The 26,343-nt window shown below is 46.4% G+C and overlaps 1 protein-coding gene across 1 annotated transcript in view; it reads right to left on the bottom strand.

Annotated features, from left to right (window-relative positions):
* PLPPR4 (phospholipid phosphatase related 4) overlaps positions 1-26,343 on the bottom strand; it is a 248,522-nt gene that overhangs the window by 20,508 nt on the left and 201,671 nt on the right. Inside the window, exon 6 of the mRNA XM_085601861.1 lies at positions 10,226-10,399. Within this exon, the coding sequence (XP_085457987.1) occupies positions 10,226-10,399 (174 nt within the window). The remainder of the gene's footprint in view (positions 1-10,225; positions 10,400-26,343) is intronic.

Here is a 26,343-nt window from a genome sequence, read left to right as displayed (position 1 = left end):
TTCCTAGGGTCAAATATTTAAGTTGGGGTGTTTAATTTAAGAGACCACTTTGGCCAATCCTTTAGGTGCCAACAGTAGTCAATTTCACCTCACTCCCTGTAGTTACACCCCAGGGTAGAGATGAAGACCACAAAGTGGTGCATATTCTGAGGTTTCTCCTTTTACTTGACACATTTTATGGCTTTCATATACAGTCATAGAAAGAGAATACGGCTGTGCTCAACCTGCTTAACAGAGAAGTTACAGAGAAGGAACCACAAATATCAATGAAAGACAGGATATCATATTATATATATGTAAAGTAATGTTGATGATAGTATCACCTTCAGTTCTTATCTATACATATTTTTCCTGTTTGCGGCTCCCTACCCACAATTCCAATCTTTAATTTTTATATTCCTCTCTTCTCGTTTGCTCCTCATGAAATAATTGTGCAATTATAGAATGATGATAGGCAACCAAGTGTTCTGATACTATAAATATCCAGCTGCTGTATAGGTCTAGTAAAGAAATATAATAATACATTAGAGGGACTAAAATGTAGGATACTTAATGCTCTTGTACTTAAAGAATTATGTAATGCTATTTGACATTTTTGATAGCATATCCGTAGGAACTGTATGAACATATGAACTGTTCTAACCACTTACTATATGTGCAGCCGATGTTTATTATGGCTCGGAGCCATTTGGGAATAGGAAGCACGATAACAGCAGTACAGTAGCCAGCTTTGCATTAGATAGCTTTACACAACTTGTGATCTACAAATAACAAACATGTACAGAACAAGTCGCAGACACAGAGCTTAAGGCAATTTGGTCTCATTATAATTAAAACATTCATTCTTTTATGTTTAAAATACCTTAAGGGAGAAAGGGTGGAATTTGCCTAGCTCCTGACCAGATGTGTCATGTAGGAACTCCATCACGTCTCCCAGATGGGTTTGATTTTTGCTAGCTCAGGGTCAAAATGGACTCAAATGAACTATTTGTTTTGAATGGGAGCACAGGGGCATTGATTGTTTCTACTAGTTTCTGGAGAAAAGAGTCAATGTTTTGAGCCCACAAAACATAGGGGGCTGCTGTCAGCCTAGAACGCTAAGTGGTTTATGCTGATGTTGGAGTACATTGTGTATGATTGAAACCCCGGCCTCAGTGTTTCTCTTGGCAGGTCCAGAGAGAATCACAACATTGCTGAGAGAGGGATGGTGTGTGCAAGTGACAAATCCAAAGTTACTCTTGCAGAAAATATATATTGCTGGTAGTTGACCTCTCATCATGGCCCATTTTGGGGACAGGGTGAGCTGGGAGAACCAGTGAGGCAACATGCCCCGCCTGGGCATAACTTCCCAATGAGTGCTAGTCTGACTAATGTCCATTACTGAGTTACTGAGTGGATTGAGTGCTATAATTTCTGGTAGTGTCAAGTCTTTGTGGATTGAAAACTTAGGGGATTAGAGGTGATGGAGAACCATATCCATGCTTCAAATCTGTAAATTCTTTCCGAACAGCAGAGTAGGTTTACTACTCATTCTGTTTAACAAATACGTTGGGTGTAGAAGGGGAGTGCACTCCTGCTTGTGATTCATAAAGGTATATATTTATGATTTGTGACAGCAACTGCAGTCACAAACAAGTGTAATAGATTGCATTCTTGAATGTTTACTGTTTGCACGAGCAGAGCAGATGCGCTCAGCTCGTTTGTGTAATAACAATACATTGCTATGTTTTGACTTATGATTTCACGTGCATGGTTCAGAATGTCTGCTGGGATCCCGTTACAGCAACCAGTGAGTTGTTGGGATCTGAGCTGGCAGAACACACCATTTATTGGGCTGTATGCAGCCTGAATAAAGCATACTTTTTTGAGATGCCAATCTGCTCCTTTTTCCCTCATTTACTTCATTTTGGCGACAACTTGCTTATCCCAGCGCACTGACACACAGCTCCTTAAAATTTCTTTGACTTTTGTCAATCCACGGAGTCCTGCGAGGAGCTTCCTAGAACCCGTCCTCAAGCTGAGTGGTCCTGTCGTGGAGACTCGGTTCTGCAACTCAACATGTCAATGTCTTATTGTGGCCGTAGTGGCAGTGGAAGCCATCCATTTCTTCAGGCATCTTCCTTTTGGCTCTGATTGGCCCCACAGAGGAGACAGGCAACATCGGGCTGTCCTTCGGCTCTAATTCAGTACCAGGCTGACCTTAGGCACTAATTGACTACACAGCAGAGACATGCAACACCAAAGACACGCTTTTTGACCTCATTGTCAAGGGCGCCTAGCTGCCTGAGCAACGTGTCATCCTGCCTCATGCAGGCGGCAGCCATCTTCTTTTGGAGAAGTCAACAGTGTTAAACACAGTTTGCCTGCACACTCGGTGACAAGCACACCACTGGTCAAACCATGCCTGTTAAAGGCCTTACAGTTAGGCTCTCATTGATAATGTGTCATTATTGGTTATGGCTGACTCCGGTTCACCCATAACCATTCTGAGAGATTCCACATTTCATGAGGTCTGCGGTAATAATTGTACTTTGCTTCCCATGATTGGTATTCACAAGGCATTTGGGGAGAAGAGCATTGAAATTCAGGTTATTTCTAGCAGAAGTTACTTGTCTTGGTAGACTGATATACACAAAATATATGTTACTGTTAAGGGCAGAAATATTATAGGGTGGCAGGACCTGGCTAAAATGGGTTTATACCTGTACCAGGTTCTGACAACCCTGTAAAGCTTGGTGAAGTTCTAGCATCATTGACAGATTATGTACAGGAAACTGTTGAACAAATCCCAGCTGGACCGTATTTGTCGAGCTGGCGGTTTCTCCTGCACAGTTTCAGTTAAAAATATTGATGGCGTACTGAATGGTACAGACCATGTGGTGATGTTAGATGCAATGGGCGAACAACAGTGGGCTATAAGTAAGCAGATGTGATTCAATGCTTATACTGAAGATTGCATTTTGGGAAAGATCAAGGAGTACACAGTGCATGTTTGGCCTGTGGAGAAGTACTTGGGGGCATATCAACAACAACCGGCGATAATTATCTCTAAGCGCACTTAGCGCTAGGATAATTATCGCCGGCTTGCGTGAATTTTTATCGCTGAGATAGCGTGCTATTAGCAACGCTTATCTCAATAGCGATAAAAATCCTCACGCTAACAGGCTAACGTGAGATTATCGCTGGAAATCCAGCGATAATCTCACGTTACCTTGTTGATAGGGACAGGCAGACTTAGCCATGATATCCTCCTTCCATAGAATATCATGGCTAAGTCAGAAAAATACCAGATGTAAAAAAGCAGCGTTAACCGCGGTTAGCGCTGCTTTTTTTGTCTCTAACAGGGTTAGCGACATTCTTGATAATAGGAGAAATGTCGCTTAGCGACATTTCTCCTATTATTGTACTCTGGAACGCCCCCTTTGCATCTCATTAGAGATGCAAGGGGAAGCGTAGAGTAAAAGGGTGCTAACATGCAAATTTGCACGTTAGCATCCTGTTGTTGATAGGGTGCTCGTTTTTAAAGCCAAAAAAGCAGAGATAAAGCCCTTGTTGATATGCCCCTTGGATCTGGAGATGAAAACCTTCTTTCAGGTGGCACACAATTTTTCTGTGGTTGTCCTCAACGGAAAACATTTGGTCCCACCCACAAAACTGCATAATAAAAAATTATCTCTGGCACATTCAGGTCATGTGAATACCAACAAGATACGTATGAAGGTTAAGCAAAACATTTGGTGGCCTGGTTTGGCCATTCAAGTTAATTTCAAGATTGACAGGTCCGGAGTATCTACACAAGCACTATGAGAATGCTTGACTCTTTACACTCGACATCTGCTTCTGAGAAACGACTTACTTTTGATGTACTGTACATTTCATTAGTTTTATTGATTTTATTAGTTTTGTTTTCATGTAACCTCAAATTCCTCTTTTGTAATAGATAGTTATTTTTGTGTTTCAGATCAAAAGGGGGAAGATGTAATAGATTGCATTCTTGAATGTTTACTGTTTGCACGAGCTAAGCAGGCATGCTCAGCTCGTTTGTGTAATAACAATACATTGGAGAGCGACCTTTGACCCTGCTCGCAGGCAGGTCGCTCCCCACGCTGCTGTCCTGCTTCGGTTGTACTAGTGTTTTTCAGTACTGTTGCACTGCTTGATTGTACCTGTCTCTTTGTAGATTGCGTATTTTCCTTTTCTCCCTCCTGCTAGTTCTGTGCCGTGCTTTGCCTTCTGTTCACCCCGCCGTCCATCACCAGTTTTTTTCCCGCTACTGCATCCTTGCAGAACCGCCCCCCTGCTCACCCATTCGCTGCCCTGCTCCCGCCTCCCAGCTGCTCCTCCCGCCCTACTCCTCTTATATGGAGGCCGCGCAGTGGCAGCGCGCAGCTGGCTCGCCGATGGCGCGCCAAAGGCATGCCTAAGGGAAGCCCGTCTGCGCCCGTCTGCGCATGGACCGTGCCGAGTGCCAGAACCCCTGGCCCCCGAATGCCATGACGCCCGTCTTCGCTACGACTCCATTACCCTCCATGCACTCAACGCCGGACGACCACGCACCTGCTTCCTGGCCGCCCTGAAGAGCACCCAAGTACCCTTCTCCTGCCGGAACTGCAGCTTCACCAGCATCCCACCTGCCAACCCACTGACCAGGAAAGAACCCAACTACCTCAGATGCATCCTTCTCAATACCCGCTCCACCCGCAAACACGCCATTGAACTCTGGGACCTACTCGACTCTACCTCTCCAGACGTCGCCTTACTGACAGACACCTGGCTGAACCCCTCCTCGGCACCCGACATCGCCATAGCCATCCAGGAAGGCTACAAGATCACCCACAGGGACCGCACCAACGGAATAGGATGAGAAATCGCCATCGTCCACAGGAACACCCTCAGAGTCTCGACCAGCACCAACGACACTCTCAGCACAGCTGAACAGCTGCACTTCCAGATTCACACCGACCCCAACACCACCCTCAGAGGAACCCTCATCTACAGACCCCCCAGACACTGCCTGACCACAGTTCAGTGACTCCATCACCAACTTCTTCAGCACACACGCCCTCGCCTCCACGGACTACATCCTCCTCGGGGACCTGAACTTCCACCTCAAAAACAACGACACCAACTCCACCACCCTGATCGACAACCTAGCCAACCTCGGACTCAGACAACTCGTCACAACACCCACCCATTCTGCCGGCCACACGCTCAACCCCATCTTCTCCACAAGCCCCCAGGTCTCCTTCAACCACACCACCGAACTCCACTGGACCGACCATCGCTGCATCCACTTCACCTTCCGGAAACCCACCACGCAACACCGCACCCAACAGATGCCTTGCAGCTGCTGGAGCAAAGTCACCGAAGACCAGCTAACCATCACCCTCACCCAGAGACCACCCACCGACCCCACCAACGCCGACACCGCCACCCGCAACCTCAGACAGTGGATCGACGACTGCACCAACACCCAGGGCTCCAAGCAAACCTGCCGAAAGCTGGAAAAGAACTGGATCCGTGAACGAACACCGGACAGCTACACAGCCCACAAGACCCTCACCCACAGACACCATCACCTCATCAGATCAACCAAAAGGGCCTCCTTCAAAGACCGCCTAGACAACAACGCACACAACAGCAAAGAGCCCTTCAACATCGTGAAGGAACTCTTTAATCCCAGCACCAACACCAATGACATCCCACCTTCGCAAGACCTGTGCAACTCGCTGGCCACCTTCTTCCATCGCAAGATCTCAGACATCCACAACAGCTTCAACGCCACGACCACCCCGACAACCACTGTGACCTCTGCCCCCATGACCACCATCCGCACCAACCGCCTGCTCTCCTGGACAAACAGTAACGACAACAACACCATCAAGATCATGAACACCATCCACTCCGGATCTCCGTCAGACCCTTGCCCACACCACATCTTCAACAAAGGCAGCACCGCCATTGCACCCCATCTTCAGAAAGCCATCAACATCTCCTTCGACACAGCAACCTTCCCGGAGAGCTGGATGCACGCTGAGATCAATGCCTTACTCAGGAAACCCAAGGCGGACCCCAAGGACCTCAAGAACTTCCGGCCCATCTTCCTGCTCCCGTTCCCGGCGAAGGTCATCGGGAAGACAGTCAACAAACAACTGACCCGCTACCTCGAGGAGAACAGCATCCTAGACCCATCCCAGTCCGGGTTCCGCAGCAACCACAGCACCGAAAATGCCCTCATCGCCGCCACCGATGACAACAGGACCCTGCTAGATAACTGAGAAACCCCGGCCCTCATCCTCCTGGACCTGTCAGCCGCCTTCGACATGGTCTGCCACCGCACACTATGAACACGCCTCCACGATGCCGGGATCCAAGAGAAGGCCCTGGACTGGACCACCTCCTTCCTCTCCGGCAGAACACAGAGCATCCGCCTCCCCCCCTTCCGCTCCAAAGCCACCGAGATCATCTGCGGCATACCCCAGTGCTTATCCCTCAGCCCAACGCTGTTCAACATCTACATGGCACCGATCGCCCACGGCGCCCGACTACATGACCTCAACATCATCTCCTATGCCAATGACACCCAACTGATCCTCTCTATCACCAAGGACCCCCACACCACCAAAACCAACCTCCACGAAGGAGTGAAGGACATCGCCGAATGGATGAGGAACAGCCGACTGAAGCTGAACTCAGACAAGATGGAGGTCCTCATCCTCGGATCCACCCCTTTGGCCTGGAACGACTCCTGGTGGTTGACCATACTGGGAACTGCTCCAACACCCACCAACCACGCACTCAACCTAGGGGTCATCCTCGACTCCACCCTCTCCATGACTAAGCAGGTCAACGCCGTCTCTTCCTCCTGCTTCAACACCCTCCGCATGCTCCACAAGATCTACAAGTGGATCCCCACCGAAACAAGAAGAACGGTCACCCAGGCCCTCATCAGCAGCAGGTTGGACTACGGAAACGCCCTCTACGCAGGAGCCTCGGCCATACTCCTGAAACTGCTTCAACGCATCCAAAATGCCTCTGCATGCCTGATCCTCTACATCCCTCGCTGCAACCACATCACACCCCACCTGAGAGACCTGCACTGGCTCCCTGTCAACAAGAGGATAACCTTCAAGCTCATCACCCACGCACACAAGGCACTCCACAACACCGGACCAGCGCACCTCAACAGCCGACTCAGCTTCTACACCCCCACCCGCCAGCTCCGCTCCACCGACCTCACGCTCACCACAGTCCCCCGCATCCAAAGAGTGACCTCCGGCGGCAGATTGTTCTCCCACCTCGCCGCCGAGACCTGGAACACCCTCCCCATCCACCTACGACAGACCCAAGACCTGCTGACCTTCAGAAAACTCCTCAAGACCTGGCTTTTCGAGCAGCAGCAGCATTCCCCACCCCCCACCCCCCAGCGCCTTGAGACCCTCATGGGTGAGTAGTGCGCTGTACAAATGCTAGGATTGATTGATTGATGTTTTGACTCTATATTCCACAAGCATGGCTCAGAATGTCTGCTGGTATCCCGTTACAGCAACAAGTGAGCTGTTGAAGTCTGAGCTGGCAGAACGTGCTATGTCATGGGCTGTATGCATCCTGAAAAGAGGAAACTGATTTTCAGCCCCTCTGCCTTTAAAGAGCATGGGCTACTTCAAAGAAAGAGGTTTCCTGTTTAGACATCCAAACACAGGAATGATCTCCTGTTTTTTGTAGGCCATACTTAGGGGCTCATTACGATGGTAGGTGGACCCGAGTCCGCCCACCATCATTGCGGTGTCTGGGACCCACCACTGAAATTAGGATGCGCCCGCAACACTGGCAGGTGCATCCATGGCCTTTAACATTGCAGAGGGTGCTGCTGGCTGCAGCTCGGCACGCAATGTTTCTATGGCATGCACTGCATATCCCTGCACTACGTGGCAGGTACAATGCAGTGCCTGCCACTTAGTGCATGGAAATACAGGGGCAGTGCACCCCCCAACACAGAGGGGGCCCGCAACGGGCCCCCGAATCCAGCCAAAGCCAACCTTTCCATGACGCCAGCATTGTAATCTGGTGGGCGGTGCCTGCTAGGCACCACCGCCATTTCATGCCCCCTTGTCCGTCCTCCAAGCAACCAGACTGATTGTTTCTGGCAGGCTGGTGGCAGCCGGACTTTCCGTCCGCCACGGACAGATTTGGATTCCCACCACCATCCTAATTTGGCGGTGGGAATTTTGCTCTGTAATGGTGGAAGGACTGCTGGCCTGGCGGTGGTGGTCCTCTCGCCATCCTAATCGGCCCCTTTGTTTGTAGCCAATTGCAGGGGATTGCAAAGAGCAACCTTCCTGATGAATATTCACTAGGCTGTTTATTCTGTGACCCCCTTTAAGTTGAGATTTTTAAGATGCAACCAATTAGTACATCGGTGGAACTGACAAATTAGAGATGTGTGCAAATTGCAACCACTATTTGTGACCTATGCTTTTGTACATCAGACTCTAAGAGTCAGAGCTGAAAAAGCAACTGTTCCAAATTGAACCGTTTCTGGGGCTTAGTGACGAGTCAGAGGTGATGATGATGATGACATATTCAAAACCACTTAAGAAAGTTCAGGACAAATGCACCGGGACCCTGACTAAATATTAGTGGACCAATGAGACAAGGCTTCTCAAGTGACTAGAACCTCTGTGTTGCAGGAGTTGAATAAAAAAACTCACAGGAAAGTAACTTTAAATCATAGCTAGACAAAGGTAAAGTGAATGTGTGTGTTTCAGAGTCGCTCTAACTAATCAGAATTTATGTTTCATCTGTATACATGTAAACACGTTCTTTAAACCAGTGCAGAGGTTTTGCCAGGGGGTGCATATCAAATGTTAAATAGCAGAGGTGAAGAGACTGAGGCCTCTGGAATTCTGAAGCTTACCAGACGAGACAATAATGTTAAATATGAAAAGGTGACCAATTTATTGCAATGAGACAGAAAAATGGAGAGTGTCTACAGGGCCCAACATACTGACTGTTCAAAATGAGTTCCACCAACATTGCTATCATTGATTTTTTTCCTTAAATCTTCCAAGATGGAAATGGTAATTTTAAATGCAAAAGCCCACTTGAAAAGGATCAAGAATTTTGTGTCTTAGGCATGCTATTGGAGTTGCAAGTTTTTAAACTCTTTGTGAAAGAGAGTGGGTTTTTTAAAAGTGATACCAGCATATATTTCATTATTCAGAGGGGTGGAAACCTAGGGGCTTATCTACAAGCCCCTTGTGCCCCTGGTGTGTCACTTTTTGTGATGAACCTACGGCTCATTTTACTGCCCCATATTTCCTGTCCTTGTAAATATGGCCCCTTTGCACGCAGCACCTTGTGTGAAAGGGACATTCCATGCGTGCTGCTTTCCATGGGTGTTGCTGTGGGTGTTACCATTCAACACCCATGGAACCTGACACATTTCCAGAATTACAAGAAATCTTAAACCTGGAAATGCGTCTGAATGCTATGCCTGTCCAGGGGAGGCGTAGGGAGGCGCAACAAGGAGAAATGTATTAATTCTTCCTCGTTTTTTTCATCTTTCTATGCGTGCAGCATTCTGCAGCACACATAGAATGAGGAAATCACCTCTGGTGATTGTTTATGTGCAGGAAGGTGTCCCTTCCTGCACATAAACAATCATCCCCGTCACGCAGGCATCCTTGCACCATGGTTCAAGGGTGCCTGCGTCGGCGCATGGCAGCCCATTGTGCGCCAGCACAGGAATGCAACATATTATTTTAAATCTGTTGCATCCCTGTGCTTTTTAAAGTGCCGCACAGTGGCGCAGCCAAAGGGCTTGCGGTGCCACGCTGCCGCACTTTCTTGTAAATGAGGCTCTTAAAGAGCAATTGTTTGAGCATGCGTTTGTGGATGACAGCGAGATGACAGCAGACAATGTATCTAGTTCTGCTGGGATTGTGTGAATGCTAGGGAGAACTCTTGTTTTCCTTTTTTTCTTTTTAAAGTTTCTGAACTGTTTAATGTTCTCCCGGTTTATCTACTGATAACACATCTTTGGGCATACTTGTCATTTTTTGTAGCCTTTTCCCAGTAAAAAAAAATAATACACATGCTGCATTGTCTTTTCCTGTTTTTTAAGTTACAAATCTCACATTGGAGCATGCTGACTGCAGCATATGCTCCTGGTAAAATGGAAAATGTGGCATACACTCATGTATTTGTGGCTTCTAATACTCACCAGGTAGACTGCAATACACCCTCCCAGTAGAAAGCCACAGTAAACGTCTATTGGGTGATTCTTGTACTGAGTGATGCGAGTCAGCCCACAGATGATTCCACCAATTATGAAGGCAAAGACCAGGAGAGGCTTCAGCAGCTTCGATGAGTCCGTCAATGTTGCATTGAAGTACATCTAAAATAGAATAACAATACATTAGTTTTTCGGCTGTTGTGCACTTCAGGATGTATTTGCAGTATATGTTACACATCTAAAACATCACACAGGGTTGCCTATTGTGCTATCTTCTGCGAAGGCACATTCAGGGCGTGGACGATGAATATAGGTCAAAGCGTGCAGAGCACTGGAGCGCACGTGGGGGAGGAGATTTCATGAAAAGGGTTCTGACTAATGAGGACAAGAGCTTGGATTCTCTTTCACTAACCTGTGGTTAACAGGGCTGTTTCCATGTAATTACACATATTTCTAAGCACTCGACATTCCGATTGGTTTGCTAGCGAAATCACCAGCAATGGATTTGGTCATTGAGTGCTTATAGGGCAAAGGGATATGAAAACATAGAAACATTCTTCAGTTGGCAGATAAGCAATAACATGTACCCTTGTTCCCGCGCACAAGTATTCCAGGATCTAAAAAAAAAAAGCATTGCGCCTTGCATTGAAGGATGATTCACAGAGAGACATCAAGGCTGAACCAGAGTTTGAATCTTTCCTTTTTTTGCAATGTTTATTTAGTAATTTTCAAAGAAAAATAACCCTAAAGTATATGCCACTGTACATGAAAGTAACAAAGTTTTAGAGGAGACTGACAGGCGCCCCCTCACTTAGAGGAGGGGCGCGCTTAGTCGTGCCAGGAAACCGAAGCCCGTGGGGGTGCCAGTAGGGATGGTCCTACTCCCTGATGACGTAGGGGGACATGTTGGAAAAACCGAAACTGAAGATTGTCGGTTATATAAGGCGGCGCCCCTGGGGTCTCCTCCTCTTTGTCTCCTGGGACCCCGGGGAAGCCGCAAAAACGTCGAAAGCAGCGAGGCGTGTGGCACGGTGGGTCTAGGGAGGCCTGGCGTAGCTTTATGAGCGGTTAGCTCACCGCGGTGAGCTTTAGTCTTGTGTACGGGGGTTCGACCCTCACGTTGTTTAAAAAAAAAAAAAAAGAAAAAGTAAAAGTAAGAATAGATAAGTTAAGGGGCACATGGGGCAGAGTGTACTTCACCGGATACAAATTTGCCTTCGGTAAAGTTCCGCGCTGGGTATCGCGGGTGGTGGTTGGACTCGGGCGCACACCACAGTGGGCGCGTCTCGTAGCAGCTGTCGGGGGCGGGTCTTGGGCTCTTTGATGCTGGGGGCTGTTGCGGCGGTCAGTTCGGGTGGCATGTTCCAGGTTCGGAGTCGCGAGGGGTCGCTGCGGTCATCGGGATCGATGGTATGACCGGCAGCACACGATGGCGGCATTTTGCCCTGGGGGGCGGGGCTTCCGTGCCTTACAATAAGCGAGCAGTGCATTACCGTGGTTTGGCGTAGCGGAAGTGCATGAGTGATGATGTGCATGGGTAGCGCATGTACAGCACTCCAATACCTCCCGGTAGAATTCGCGCTATTGTAATGCAGCGCAGCCAGGCACGCAAAACTCATTGATCTCACCGAGCTTCAGCCCCCCCCCCGTCATGGGTGTCAGCACGGCAGAGACAACGCGCGTCCGTACAATTGCAGCCGCACCCGAGTACTTCACAGGTCTTTAAAAGACCATTGACTCGTTAATGAGGCTTTTGTTGTGTTTCACCCCTTCTTACAGCCACTCGGCCTATCTTTGTGAATCTCTTTCAGCGCAGCCTCCCTCCGCGCTACCAACAGCGGGGGTGGGTATGGTTCAATCGCCCCCCGTGGTGTCCCATTTGATATTTGGTTCATCATCCCTAGTCCTGGCCCCTTCTTCAGCAATTTCATGGCATGTCCCAGGTGAGATCCGGGAAAAAATCCACAAAGGCGAGTTTGTGAATATCTTTGATTTGATCAATGCGGGGGTGGTCCCAAGTAGGCCAAGATCAGGCAAGTTAGCCGATGCAAAACCAAGGGCGGTATGGGTAGAGTGGTCCCTGCGTAACTGGGTGATGGGGTTTGCCATTTAGGCGGCCATTCTGACAGAGAAAACTCCTTCATTGGCCCCACAATTATTCGGGTACATGTCGCTCGTACATGGGGCGGCCTCCGAGTTTACAGGTTCAGTCTGGATGCAGTATGACACTAAGTTTCGGCAGATGAAGGCGGTTAGGCCGGAGATAGCTTGGGACCATGTGGAAATATGGATTTTTTCTGATCAGTTATGTCCCCTATCTTGGACCCCAACGGTTTCATGTATGAATCACAAGTACATGTATGCTCCCTCCAGTTCCAGTTATGAAGACGCAAACCCATGTGCGTCCACCGTCAACATGTCCTCTTTCAGATCCGCCATGAATAGGCCGGATATTCCATTCCTAAGTATGAAAGGCCACCGGCTTTATATGGTTCACTTATGCCATTTTTCAGTCCAGGCAAGTAGGCCCGGATTCTGTCATCAAGCTTTTCTTGCTTTCTGCCTCTGAAGCTCCAGTCTGAGCCTGCATCTGTGACCATGAACTTTGTCTCATTCCCTGCGCGGCTCACGAAGCCTGACATCAGCCTGTTGCCTGCCAAGAAACTGTATTTTACCTTCGAAATTATCTGCTCCGTTCCCTGCCCGATGCATTCCTGTCTAGTAGTTTAAGTAAACATTCTTCCAGCTACCGAGCAAAGGCCCGGTTTCTCTGTCTTCATGCAAGTAATTCATAGCCCTGTTACTATGGAAGATTCCTGCCCTCGCATCTAGTGTAGACACTTAGACGCTTGTACACGCACTAACAGTCAGTATAGTCAGTATAGAATAAGATTCTACTCTAAGAGACCTCTCTTTTGGATAACATGGTTCTTTAAACATAGGATGTTAGATATGATTTGTGGATTAGGTTGACTTGACCTTCCAGACTTCTGTCGCCACATGTAGAGCTAAATGTCAAGTCCCCTTCACCCCCTAGTCGCACGTCAATCACACGTCATACTGCTGCGCGCGCATCTCTGCCAAGTATTTCTGCTGACATTGCGAAATTATTTCATAGGTCCACCCATATGTAACATCATAACCAATGACGTTTTCCTTGTTACACCCAATTACGCCTCCTTCAGCTACGCATGTGAAATGTTATCTTTGCTATCAATTGTTACGCCTCTTGCATTGGCCTCACTGTAATGCCTATTGTATAAAAGTGAATAATTATCAATAATGTATGTACTTCACTTCCTGAACCTTCGTGGTGATGGAACCTGGAGCAACCGATTATAATCGACCATTGGAATAAAGCCCATTCCGAACCTCTAATACCACGGATTCTGCCTCTTATTTACTGAGCTATTTTATTATGTTTCTGTATCAAATTAAGTCCCGGTAATTAAATTATTTACCACATGAATGGCGCCCGAACAGGGACACTTTCTCATCTCACGCGCCGGTGGTGCGTTGCAGGCCCGGTCTCCTGCCACAGCTGGACGGACAACAACGCGTACCAGCAGGATTTCCTGTATCTCCCTCCGGTCAAGCGGGGGCGACTGAGGCTGCGATCAACACCCAGACTAGGCGGTGAGAAGTGCGAAGTATCCCGACCAGAGCCTAGCTGAGAGAGCAAGATCCGAGGTATACAGAGGCCCACCAGTTTCCGAAGTCCCGAGTCGAGTCCAGTTTCCGAAGTGTTCGAGTCGAGTCCAGTCCGGTTCAAGTTCAGTTCAGTTTCCGAGGCCTTCCGTTCCGAGCTACCCGGTGAGTACCATTACTGGGGAGGCGTTCTGGCGTGCACATAAGTTGTGCCGGTCCAGACGGGTTTGGGTACACAAATCCGGTCTGCACTGTTTCAGCAGTGTATCTGTACTGTTTAGCAGTATATCTAGTATATCAAGTATATAAATTCAGAATAATTCAGTTCAAGTCGAGTATTATGTTTAGTGATTAAGTTTTCCTTAGATCGTCATCATCATTGTTGCTCAGTTAAATGTTAAATGTTAAATGTTTTTAGTACGTTCTGCATATTGTGGTATGAATGACTGTTCATTATTGTGATTACTGTATTAAGTTTGTTCAAGATCAAGTATCAGATCAGTTCTCAATATGCCGCTCTTTTCGAAATTAAGACAGATCACAACTAGAAAAGGGGTACTCGAAGAAGCTGTTCCTATTCCTCCTAGGGACACTCCAGGGTACTTCATGTATCATAAACACGGCTTAGACGCTATATTATTTCTTGATTTATGGGTAGACTACACTAAGGAATTACCAGAAAGTCAGAGGTGGCCCGCGGCTGGGACCTGGGATGCAGAGTGCATCGTGAAAGTAGAGGAAGAATTATGGAAAAAGAAAGCTAGACAATCACAGAAAGACGCCATTGAATTATGGCGTAAAGAATCGTATAGACGTACAGAAAAAGCACGTAGACAGGAAGAGAAGAGTAAAGAGAATTCAAATGAAGTCCGAGAAAATCTATTAATTGAAGAAGGTGCACGAGTGAAATCAGAACAAGTAGACAGACAAAGACATGCCCTTATGAAGGGTATGTATCCCCTTCTGGCCGAAGGATTACCTAAGGCTACTCCGGGGATACCAAAAGACTTGCCACCCCCATTATTTCCAATAAAGATACATCCCAAGGGGCATCCTAGAACCGCAGAAGATGTTTTTCTTTCCTCATATTTAGATGACGCAGCTCCCGAGTATGCTAACCCCGCCCCACATAGACCGTTGGCCGGGGAGGTTCAACGCCAAGATCCTGTATCTGTATCTCTACAGCACCAAATCCTGACACAAGTTCCGGCAAGCACATCTGTTTCCACATCTGTTCCTACAGCTACTTCCATAGCTGTGTCCACACCTATAGTTGCTGTATCGCGTTCAACGAATCCTTTCACGCCCGATACCCCAGATGGGGCTACGGGAGGTGCTACCAACATTTTTTCTACGCCACCCAGAATAAATAAACTTACTTTTCAAGAATCTGCACATTCACGTACCCCCAAACTCATAAATGCCCGTACGCTTAAGGAACTTCTTATAGATTGTAGATATGACCCTGTGCCCGGAAAAGAGGACGAAATGACCCTGGCATCATTACGTATCAGACGAGCCGCGGTGTATTTAGGGAAGTTACCAGGAATGACTATGCATCTAGATAATATATACCATTTTGTCCAAACAGGGCGAGATTCTGAATGTATTAACAGAGCTATGGAATACCAGAAAGTGGAAATACAGGGGGAACTGTTACGTTTCCTCATAAATTGTGTGATCAGAAATCAAGACCGACCGGGGGTAGACCCGGAAGCAATGCAAATTCTTACCAGATGGAGCCAGAATATATCAGAAGGGAGACATGATAAGCAAAACTGTATAATAGCCATGTGCCGAAAGATCCGTAAAGAAATAGAACGCCTACACGAAGAAAGATTAGCGGTAGACCAGTTTGAACAAAATGAGGAGGAGGAAGGATCAGGACTGCCCACAGGACAGTCAGAAACTATAGCCTATGTAGGTAGAGGAAGATCTTGTAATAGTACTAGATGTCTTACTGACCCGATACGTCCGATATGTCTAGAAAATAACAGGAATTTTCAAACACCTATAATAAATATAAGGTCCCCCGAGCATTCGTTCCAAGCCGCTGACAAATTACTGCGAGAACGAAGGGGTTATCATTTTCTCGATTCTATGGATGAACAAGAATTAGCCAGGTCAGCCGTTCGTTGGGTTGACAGTCCCGGAAAGTATGATGATGATACAGTAGCACACACATTTTTGAATCTCACCCCAGATGAACAGCGTTTAGCTGGGATTTATATGATTCAACAACTTCTTATACTATATAAAAGCCAACATTCAGATCCTGGTCCCTTACCTGATATATTGACTGAATTACTCACGAATAGATGGAGAGGTTCAGGTACTAAGCTAATTAAAGAAATACTAGAATCAAGAAAGCAGTACATTATTTTTATATGCCCAGAACATGTCTCACTGCCCATTAAGGAAAGAACCACGTATTACATGGACAGACAGAATCCCTTACGAGAAGTACACCCAATAAAAGGCGAGGACAATGAGTTTAAACGTGTATTTGTATATACGCCCATATCGAAAATAGAATTGTTAGAAATGAAGAAAGTGGTACCCAGTCATGACAAAGACCCAGCGGGTTTCCACCGAGAAATTAAAGACATGTTACTCATGGGAGAGTATACCTATCCCGACATTATGACCATATTAAAGGTATTGATGCCTGCTGGCATTTATGAAAAACTCAAGGAAAAAGAGTGGGAGGTGGGAGACCAAAAGATAGACTGGACAGTATTAGAAAATGAAGAAAAGGCCCGAGGTCCAGGTTCGGGGCTTGGGGACAAAACTAAAGCACTACCAGGTTTACTAGTACAGGTACTGCCACGTTTATTAACCACGAAAAAGGAAGACTGGGGTGCAATTTCAGCCTGTAAACAAAAGCAAGATGAAGACACTAGTGATTTCTATGCACGATTTGAAAAATGTTTTGGTATAAATAGTGGCATAAAAGCAAGTAGCGAATCATACCCACATCTGTTTGTGACAAAATTAGTTGAAAATTCCTTTCCCCAAGTGAAGAATAGAGTATTAAAATTCGAGAGTACCTGGCAAGGTAACACCCCATCACAAATGTTACAAATGTTACAGTATCATCACAATAGAATTAGAGAGGAACAAGATCATGAACAAAGACGCATGAAAGACACGAAAATGAAAATGCTAGTCTCCCAGACAGTTCCAGCTGAAGGACATAAAAAGGGTACGACACATTCCGGTGATTCAGCAGGACCTGTAAAAGGGACATGCAACTATTGTAAACAACCAGGTCATTATGTACACGATTGTCCAGTCCTGAAGTGTAATATCGCCACAGGTATTACAAAAGAAAGACCACGGCCACTTAGACAGGATCAGAATGAACAAGGAGCTTTGCAGCATGCACAGTCCATGCCAGCTCCACAACAGTCTATACAGTTTGTGCCAGCTGCACCTGCGCTGCCTGTTGCTGCCACGCAAACCACGACACGACAGCTGTACCAGACCGCACAGTATGACTATCCTGATTACCAACGATATGCATGAAACAGCCTAGAGAAGGAAGTTGACTTACCCCTTATCGAGGTCCCTGTAGACCAAGAAGGACCTTATGTACATAGTGAATTATTAGGTCAAGATAGAAAATTTTTACTTGATACAGGGGCAAGTCGAACAACCATAAAACGTAGTGAAGTTCCAGGGGCACCCCTCTCAGGCTCACAGAATATTTCCCTTGGTTTTTCAGGAAAACCTATTGTTAATGAAGTATCACAGCCTCTTCCACTTACGATAGGACCTTTGACCCGAACTACAGATTTATTGCTCACTAAATCCTGTCCAGAAAACTTGTTAGGTATAAAAACACTGAAAGCTCTAGGAGCTATAATATGTTGTTCTCCGGAAGGAGTAAGATTGTTTTTACGTGATTTCAAAGGTCACTATGTGTCTAGAGACATGGATCCCCGACTGCAGACTTTACCTACACATCTATGGGCACAAGGCCCTACTGATGTTGGTTGCATGAATATTACACCATATCGAGTTACACTAAAGGCAGGAGTGGTACTACCACGAATGCGACAATACAAGTTACCACCAGATGCTGTAGTGGCTTTACTACAAATCATTGACGAGCTCATTGCCCAAGGAGTGGTTGTAGAAACAGACTCCAATGTATGTAATTCACCGATAATTCCGATTCTTAAACGAACAGATCCGAAGGCCTCGCCAGTATATCGATTGGTTATTGATTTGCGCGAATTGAACAAATGCATTGTGCCACAATTCCCTGTGGTCCCAGATATCTCGTCATTACTGACAGCTATTGATTCCGAAGCAACATTCTTTACTGTAATTGATCTCAAAAATGCCTTTTTCAGCGTCCCAATAGATCCGGAAAGCCAATATTTGTTCGGATTTAGTTTAAATGGACGTAGCTTCAAATTCTCACGCGCACCTCAAGGATTTACAGAAAGCCCCAGCATCTATAGCCAAGCACTGAAACGAGAACTCGACAGTATCCACATGCCAGTTAACACTGCCTTGCTTCAATATGTCGATGATCTGCTGATCACCGCTAGAAGCGAACCCGAATGTGAGAAAGCATCACTGACAGTTTTACGATTTCTAGCCGAAAAGGGGCACAAGGTGTCCCCTTCTAAGCTGCAATTCTGTGTCCAGCGAGTTGTTTATCTTGGACACTCGCTGTCCAAGGAGGGAAGGCAGCTTACACCCGACCGCATTCAGTTAATAGCTAACATGCCAATACCCAAGACACAAAAGGAGGTGCGGGCTTTTATAGGGCTCACTTCATATTGTAGGCAGTGGATCCCTCAGTATGCATTTCTAGCAAAACCACTCATTCAGTTGACAACACAGGAGGCAGCCACATCGACTGTTCTCCCTTGGACTCAGGAACATACACAAGCTTTTGAAAGCTTAAAGAAAGCTCTATGCCAAGCACCTGTTTTAGCAACACCATGTTACAGAAAACATTTTACACTCTTTGTTACAGAACGAGAAGGTACTGCTTTGTCAGTACTCACACAGGAACAAGCAGGATCACACAAACCGTGTGCTTATTTTTCTAGTACATTAGATCCCGTAGCTCAGGCTCTGCCTGCGTGCCTGAAATCAGTGGCAGCGACAGCTTTAGCAATCAGACAAAGCGATGCCATAGTGTTAGGACATCTATTGACAGTACAAGTACCACATGCAGTGGAGGTTCTTGTGAATCGAACGCAAACACAACATTTGACTATAGCAAGACTTACAGGGTACGAACTAACACTGTTTCAGCCACATATAGAAATCAGACGTTGTAACACATTGAATCCTGCCACACTTTTACCTGTAAATGGAACAGACCCACTAGCTCATGACTGTATTGATGTTATTACAATCACGACGAAACCCAGACAAGACTTGACAGATGTCCCATTGTCAGACCCAGACCTGACGTTGTATGTAGATGGTTCATGTATGAGAAAAGGTACAGGAGAACTAGTGGCCGCTTACGCAGTCACAACAGACACTGAAATCATTGAAACAAATTGCATAAATACCTTGTCCGCTCAAGCAGCAGAGCTCGTCGCTCTGACACAAGCCTGTATTCAAGCCACAAATAAAAAAGTCAACATATACACTGATTCACGTTATGCATTCGGAGTTGTACATGACTTCGGCGTGCTGTGGCGAGAGAGAGGTTATTTAACTTCTCACGGTGCCCACATTCAGCACGGACCCCTCATTCATGCTTTATTAGATGCAATACATCTACCCACTGCAATATCAATTATGAAATGTAAAGCTCATACGAAAGTTACTGATATCATTTCTCAAGGCAATGATTTGGCTGACAGAACAGCTAAACAGACTGCTCAAACTCAAACATCCGACATGACAAAGACAATAGTCCCGACGCCAACACATTGTATGACGGTTAAAGATCCTACTCTTGACGTAATTGATATACAGACACATGCTACACCAGAAGAAATAAAGAAATGGACTGAATTAGGAGGGATCCAAACGGATCGAGGATGGTTGATGAAGGAAAAGTCTGTGTGGTTCCTTCCTGATTCAATGGTCCAGGTTATAATTAACACTGTACATAGTCCAGCACATCTAGGAGAAAAAGCTATGCTAGACAGCATTCAACACATTTGGTTCAATAAACATTTACGAGCTGCAGCCAAACAAAAAGTTCGTACCTGTATGATCTGTTGTCAGTTCAACCCAGGAAAAAGCGTTCCCGTAGAACAGGGTGGATTTCAGCCTCCTGATCACCCTTTTGAAGTCCTCCAGATGGATTATATCCAGATGGAACGATGTCGAGGATTCAAATATGTTCTCGTAGTTGTTTGTGCTCTTTCCCGTTGGACGGAGGCATACCCGGTTTCAGATTACACGGCCCCGACTACTGCCAAACAGTTAGTTCGAGAATTCTTCCCACGATACGGTTTACCACGTGTTGTTCACTCAGATAACGGCCAGCCGTTCTCATCCGAATTAATGAAACACGTTTCACTTTTGTTAGGCTATCAGTGGAAATTCCACTGTGTCCGACACCCCGAAGCAGCAGGTCTCGTGGAGCGGCATAATCAGACCCTGAAAATTAGATTGTCCAAAATATGCAGAGAGAAAGGTGTCGACTGGGTAGTAGCGTTACCAGTTGCACTCTTTTACACAAGAATGGTAGCACACTCTCGAACAGGGCTATCCCCGTATGAAGTGATCTTCGGCAGACCACCAAATATGTGGGGGACACCTATACCACGCAAAATAACTGATATTGACTGTAATATGCTGACAGATTATTTGGCTTCCTTGATGTCTGCACTACAATCTTGTCGTTCACAGGTAGCTGCAGCTTTTCCTGACAACACTGAGGTGAAACCCCATGACGTAATTCCGGGGGATCTCGTTTTAGTGAGGAACTTTGATCGAAAGACTCAGCTGGATCCTAGGTGGAAGTCACCGAAATTGGTCTTGCTCACCACAAGGACAGCCGTGAAGACCGAGGGCAGAAAAGGCTGGATACATTCAAGTCATATCAAGAAATTTCATGGACTACCATCGGACGTAGACACCACACCTTGTGTGTCTTCACCCATTGACTCAAAACTTCCTTTTGTTGAAAAGAGAAATTCCGAACTTTATAAACTAAAACTCAGGTCCAATCAGTCAAGCAATTTGATTGTTTAAGTCCTCTCCGAGGTGAAGCGGTTGAATTGTCTCTGACATGTATCCCTTGGACCTGAATAGAGAATGCACCCGAAAAATGTTGAAACGACAGGCGTACTGTAAATCACTGCGTAGTCATTGTACAGTGACGTTATTAATTTTGTTTTCCTTAAGTCTTTTAATAATTACTGCAAGTATATTGTTGCATATATATTGTCCTATTTTTAGACACGTTTATAATGTTACTGCTGAACATTCTTTTAGTGAATTACCTCCGCTTGAGTTGTCTTATAGATTTGCGCTGCGCAATAACACGTTTATTAATATGTTACATCATTCCCATCAGGTTAGCAATGCTACAAATTGTTGGATATGTGGCCGACTCCCTCCCTATCAGAATTATAAAGGAATTCTACCTCTCTTTCCATACCCGTTCACACACAACGGCTCCTGTGGAGCATGGTTTAGCTTAATCAATTCCCTAGATTCGAATTCTGCAGTTTATCAAGATAACTGGGTATGGGGAAATTTGAATTTAGTTTTACTTAAGGTCTGCTATCCTAACAAGGAGGGATTTCCCCAGAGAACAGGAACTGATCTCGAAAATGAAGTGTATGGATTAGGTAATTTTACGCTTAATCTTATGATCCTAAATGTCGAATCCGAAGCTACTCCAATTTTGCCCGCTATGTCAATATTTCCAGTAAAAGGTGAATTATGTGTAAGAAAGAATGGTTCCATACATATGGGCCATAGTAGATGCACCACTGTAGTAGAATTTAGTGATCAAGGCAAGTCTACATTTAGAGCTTCCCGCCATTCCTATTTCATATGTGGTCAGACGGCATATGTACGTTTGCCTCTAGATTGGGATGGTACCTGCTACATTGGATTTCTTTTGCCGCCTGTTTTTCTAGCTCCTCCTGATTATCACAGAAATACTCATTTAGTATATACTAGAGTAAGGAGAGATCTCCCGATAGTCGATTACACTGAAACAGCATGGGAAAAATACACAGATTTCAATAAAGGTCTCTTTCCCTATATAGGTAGAGTTACTAATAGTAAGCTGATACGTAGATTAACCAGAACCCTTGAAGCAGTAGTGAACGAAACTATTTCCGCCTTAGGCAATTTAACAGAAGAGCAGTCTGCTATGCGGATTGTTGTGCTTCAAAATCGTCTTGTCCTTGACGTCATCCTGGCCGATAGGGGCGGAGCTTGTAGGGTCATCGGATCAAGTTGTTGCATTTTCATACCAGAAAATTCGCCATCTGTATATAAAGCCATAACTCGCCTTCATAAGATTGTAAGCCAGATACACCAGAATCCAGGCACCTGGACTTGGTCCGGTTGGTTTTGGAATGTATTATCTACCTTTGGATGGAAGGTCCTATCCTTCCTAGGTATTGGCTTTCTCATACTATTCAGTTGCTGTCTATGCCTACAATGTGGACCAGCGATTTGTGGTCTGTGTGCCACATCGTGTGTCCCATCACCAAGATTTCATTCGTCCCAGAAGAAAAAAGAAGAACAAATGATGCTATATGAACAGATCAATGGATTGATGAAGATTGATATCTCTTGACGGGCAAGTAGGGGACAAGGAGGGAATGTGGAAATATGGATTTTTCTGATCAGTTATGTCCCCTATCTTGGACCCCAACGGTTTCATGTATGAATCACAAGTACATGTATGCTCCCTCCAGTTCCAGTTATGAAGACGCAAACCCATGTGCGTCCACCGTCAACATGTCCTCTTTCAGATCCGCCATGAATTGGCCGGATATTCCATTCCTAAGTATGAAAGGCCACCGGCTTTATATGGTTCACTTATGCCATTTTTCAGTCCAGGCAAGTAGGCCCGGATTCTGTCATCAAGCTTTTCTTGCTTTCTGCCTCTGAAGCTCCAGTCTGAGCCTGCATCTGTGACCATGAACTTTGTCTCATTCCCTGCGCGGCTCACGAAGCCTGACATCAGCCTGTTGCCTGCCAAGAAACTGTATTTTACCTTCGAAATTATCTGCTCCGTTCCCTGCCCGATGCATTCCTGTCTAGTAGTTTAAGTAAACATTCTTCCAGCTACCGAGCAAAGGCCCGGTTTCTCTGTCTTCATGCAAGTAATTCATAGCCCTGTTACTATGGAAGATTCCTGCCCTCGCATCTAGTGTAGACACTTAGACGCTTGTACACGCACTAACAGTCAGTATAGTCAGTATAGAATAAGATTCTACTCTAAGAGACCTCTCTTTTGGATAACATGGTTCTTTAAACATAGGATGTTAGATATGATTTGTGGATTAGGTTGACTTGACCTTCCAGACTTCTGTCGCCACATGTAGAGCTAAATGTCAAGTCCCCTTCACCCCCTAGTCGCACGTCAATCACACGTCATACTGCTGCGCGCGCATCTCTGCCAAGTATTTCTGCTGACATTGCGAAATTATTTCATAGGTCCACCCATATGTAACATCATAACCAATGACGTTTTCCTTGTTACACCCAATTACGCCTCCTTCAGCTACGCATGTGAAATGTTATCTTTGCTATCAATTGTTACGCCTCTTGCATTGGCCTCACTGTAATGCCTATTGTATAAAAGTGAATAATTATCAATAATGTATGTACTTCACTTCCTGAACCTTCGTGGTGATGGAACCTGGAGCAACCGATTATAATCGACCATTGGAATAAAGCCCATTCCGAACCTCTAATACCACGGATTCTGCCTCTTATTTACTGAGCTATTTTATTATGTTTCTGTATCAAATTAAGTCCCGGTAATTAAATTATTTACCACAACCAGAGGGAGATTAATCTCTGGCACGCAGAGTTCCAGATGTCACAGACACCAGGGACGGCGGTTCAGTCCTTTCGAGTCGAAAAAACCTTGGGGGACAAAAAACTGGCCTGCTGGCACTATAACAGGAAAGAGTGTAGTAAGGGGGCGGCGTGTAGGTTTAAGCACATTTGCGCCTTCTGCGGAGCGCAAGGACATCCAGAGTTCAAATGTTTCAAAAAGCTTGGCAAGCGCGGGGAACAAGCAACCCCCAAAGGTCGACTGCTGCCCAATTGATGGGGTGAAGCTCCCCACCCCGATCCGCCTACATGTTCTTGCACATCTCCTCAGCCATTATACGAACAGCCGCGAGGCTCATATGTTGTACTATGGTTTCAGGGATGGCTTCCGCATTCCGTCACGCACCCCTCCAACATCAGTCCCTCCACGAAACCAGTTGTCGGTTCGGCAACACCAGGGGTGGGTTCGAGAAAAAATCATGAAGGAAGTACATGCCGGGAGGGTTTGGGGTGCCTTGGGTTCCCCACCCTGGGCGTCTTTGGTATGTTCACCGCTGAGTGTGGTGCCTAAGAAAGACCCAGGAAAGTTCCGATTGATTCACAACCTTTCTTATCCCGCTGCCATGTCTGTCAATGATGGGTTGGATCCCGTTCTTTGCGCAGTCCGATACACTACCTTCGATGCCGCTGTGGCCAAACTACAGAGATTAGGCAAAGGGGCCTTGATGGCGAAGGCTGACATACAGTCAGCCTTCCGCCTTTTGCCTGTTCACCCTGATGACACTCATTTGCTTGGTTTCACGTTCGAGGGACAATACTTTGTGGATCTATGCATGCCCATGGGATGTTCCATAGCCTGCTCGGTATTTGAGACGTTCAGCAGATTCTTGGAGTAGGCTGTGAGGGACCTGGTGTCATCGGATGATGTGGTGCATTACCTTGATGATTTTTTGTTCATGGGTCCCCCTGGGGACCAGACGTGCGGGAGGGCCCTGCAAGCTTTCCAACAGTTGGCCGAGGCATTGGGGGTCCCCTTAGCGGAGGACAAGACCGAGGGCCCCGCCACCCGTCTATGCTTCCTTGGGATTGAGATAGATACCATGGCCGGGCAGTGCAGGCTGCCGCAGGCAAAAGTGAGGGCATTCAGGGATGCGATAACTGCCTGTTTATCAGCCAAGAAAGTTACACTTCATCAACTACAAGTTTTGGTGGGACAGCTTAATTTTGCGTTAAGGATAATTCCAATGGGGAGAGTTTTTGCTAAAAGCATAGCGCGAGCAATGTCAGGCCTGCGGGCAAAACACCACCATACCAAATTGTCAGCAGAGGTTAGAGGGGACTTGAGAACATGGCAGGCCTTTTTGGCAATTTTCAATGGAACTCTATTATGGCAGCGACCTTCCCAGAGCAGCAAGGAGATAGCACTTTACACAGATGCGGCAGGTGGCGTTGGTTTTGGGGCAGTGTTGGGCTCCCGGTGGTGCATGCGACAATGGCCTGGGGACTGGGTTGCGTCTGGGCTCACACGCAACGTTACATTTTTAGAATTGTTCCCCATTATTGTCGCCCTGCACATATGGGGGGCGTCAATTGCTAACGCTAGAATTATTTTTTGGTCAGATAGTATGTCTGTAGTTTTGGCTATAAATAATCAAAGCGCCAAATGTCCTTGGGTGCTGCATTTACTGAAGTATCTCTTCCACTTATGTCTATTGCATAACGTGCACTTTTCTGTCAAACATGTACATGGGGTGGATAATGCAGTGGCTGATGCTTTGTCTCGATCTAAGTTGGCAGAGTTCAGGGCACGCTGGCCGCAGGCGGACAAAGCGATGGCGGAGTTCCCAGAGGAGTTGTGGAGGCTTGGTGCCCCATTGCAACAGACCTAATTGCAGCATCACTGACACCCAAGACTAAACGTATGTACGAAAAAGCTTGGGGGGTGTACACTGCTTTGTTCAATTTAGGCAAGGATGTAAACCGATTCTCTCCTGAGGGGGTGCTGGCTTTTCTGGTGCAGCAGAAGGAAGGGGGGAGGTCATTGTCATTAGTGCGCCGGCAATTGTCCGCTATTGCTTTCTTTGCTGGGCTGTGGGGAGTTAGGGATCCCACCAAAGACTTTAGGGTGAGGAAGGCCATCAGGGGTTGGGAGCGTATGGCACCGGGTGCACCAGACTGTAGGCGTCCCATCAACATGGAGAGGCTGGGAAGACTTTTAGGGGTTTTACACCAGGTGTGTCGGTCTGAGTATGAGACCAAGTTATTCAGAATCACCTACGTGCTGGCTTTCTTTGGGGCTTTTCGTATTTCTGAGTTAGTACCACAGTCAGCAATGGTCGAAGGGGGGCTAAGTGTGACGAATGTCCTTCTTGAGGCAAGGGCTCTTTATATCAGGATTCGTAGGTCTAAAACAGATCAGTTAGGGAAGGGCATTTGGGTAAAGCTGCTGGCAGCGCACGATACAGCGGTATGCCCTGTGGCACTGGCACAGG

Source organism: Triturus cristatus, chromosome 4_2 (assembly GCF_964204655.1).
Source record: "Triturus cristatus chromosome 4_2, aTriCri1.1, whole genome shotgun sequence".
Taxonomy (NCBI): Eukaryota; Metazoa; Chordata; class Amphibia; order Caudata; family Salamandridae; genus Triturus; species Triturus cristatus.
The sequence above is the reverse complement of the archived record's forward strand: the minus strand, read 5'-3'. Positions and strand labels throughout refer to the sequence as shown.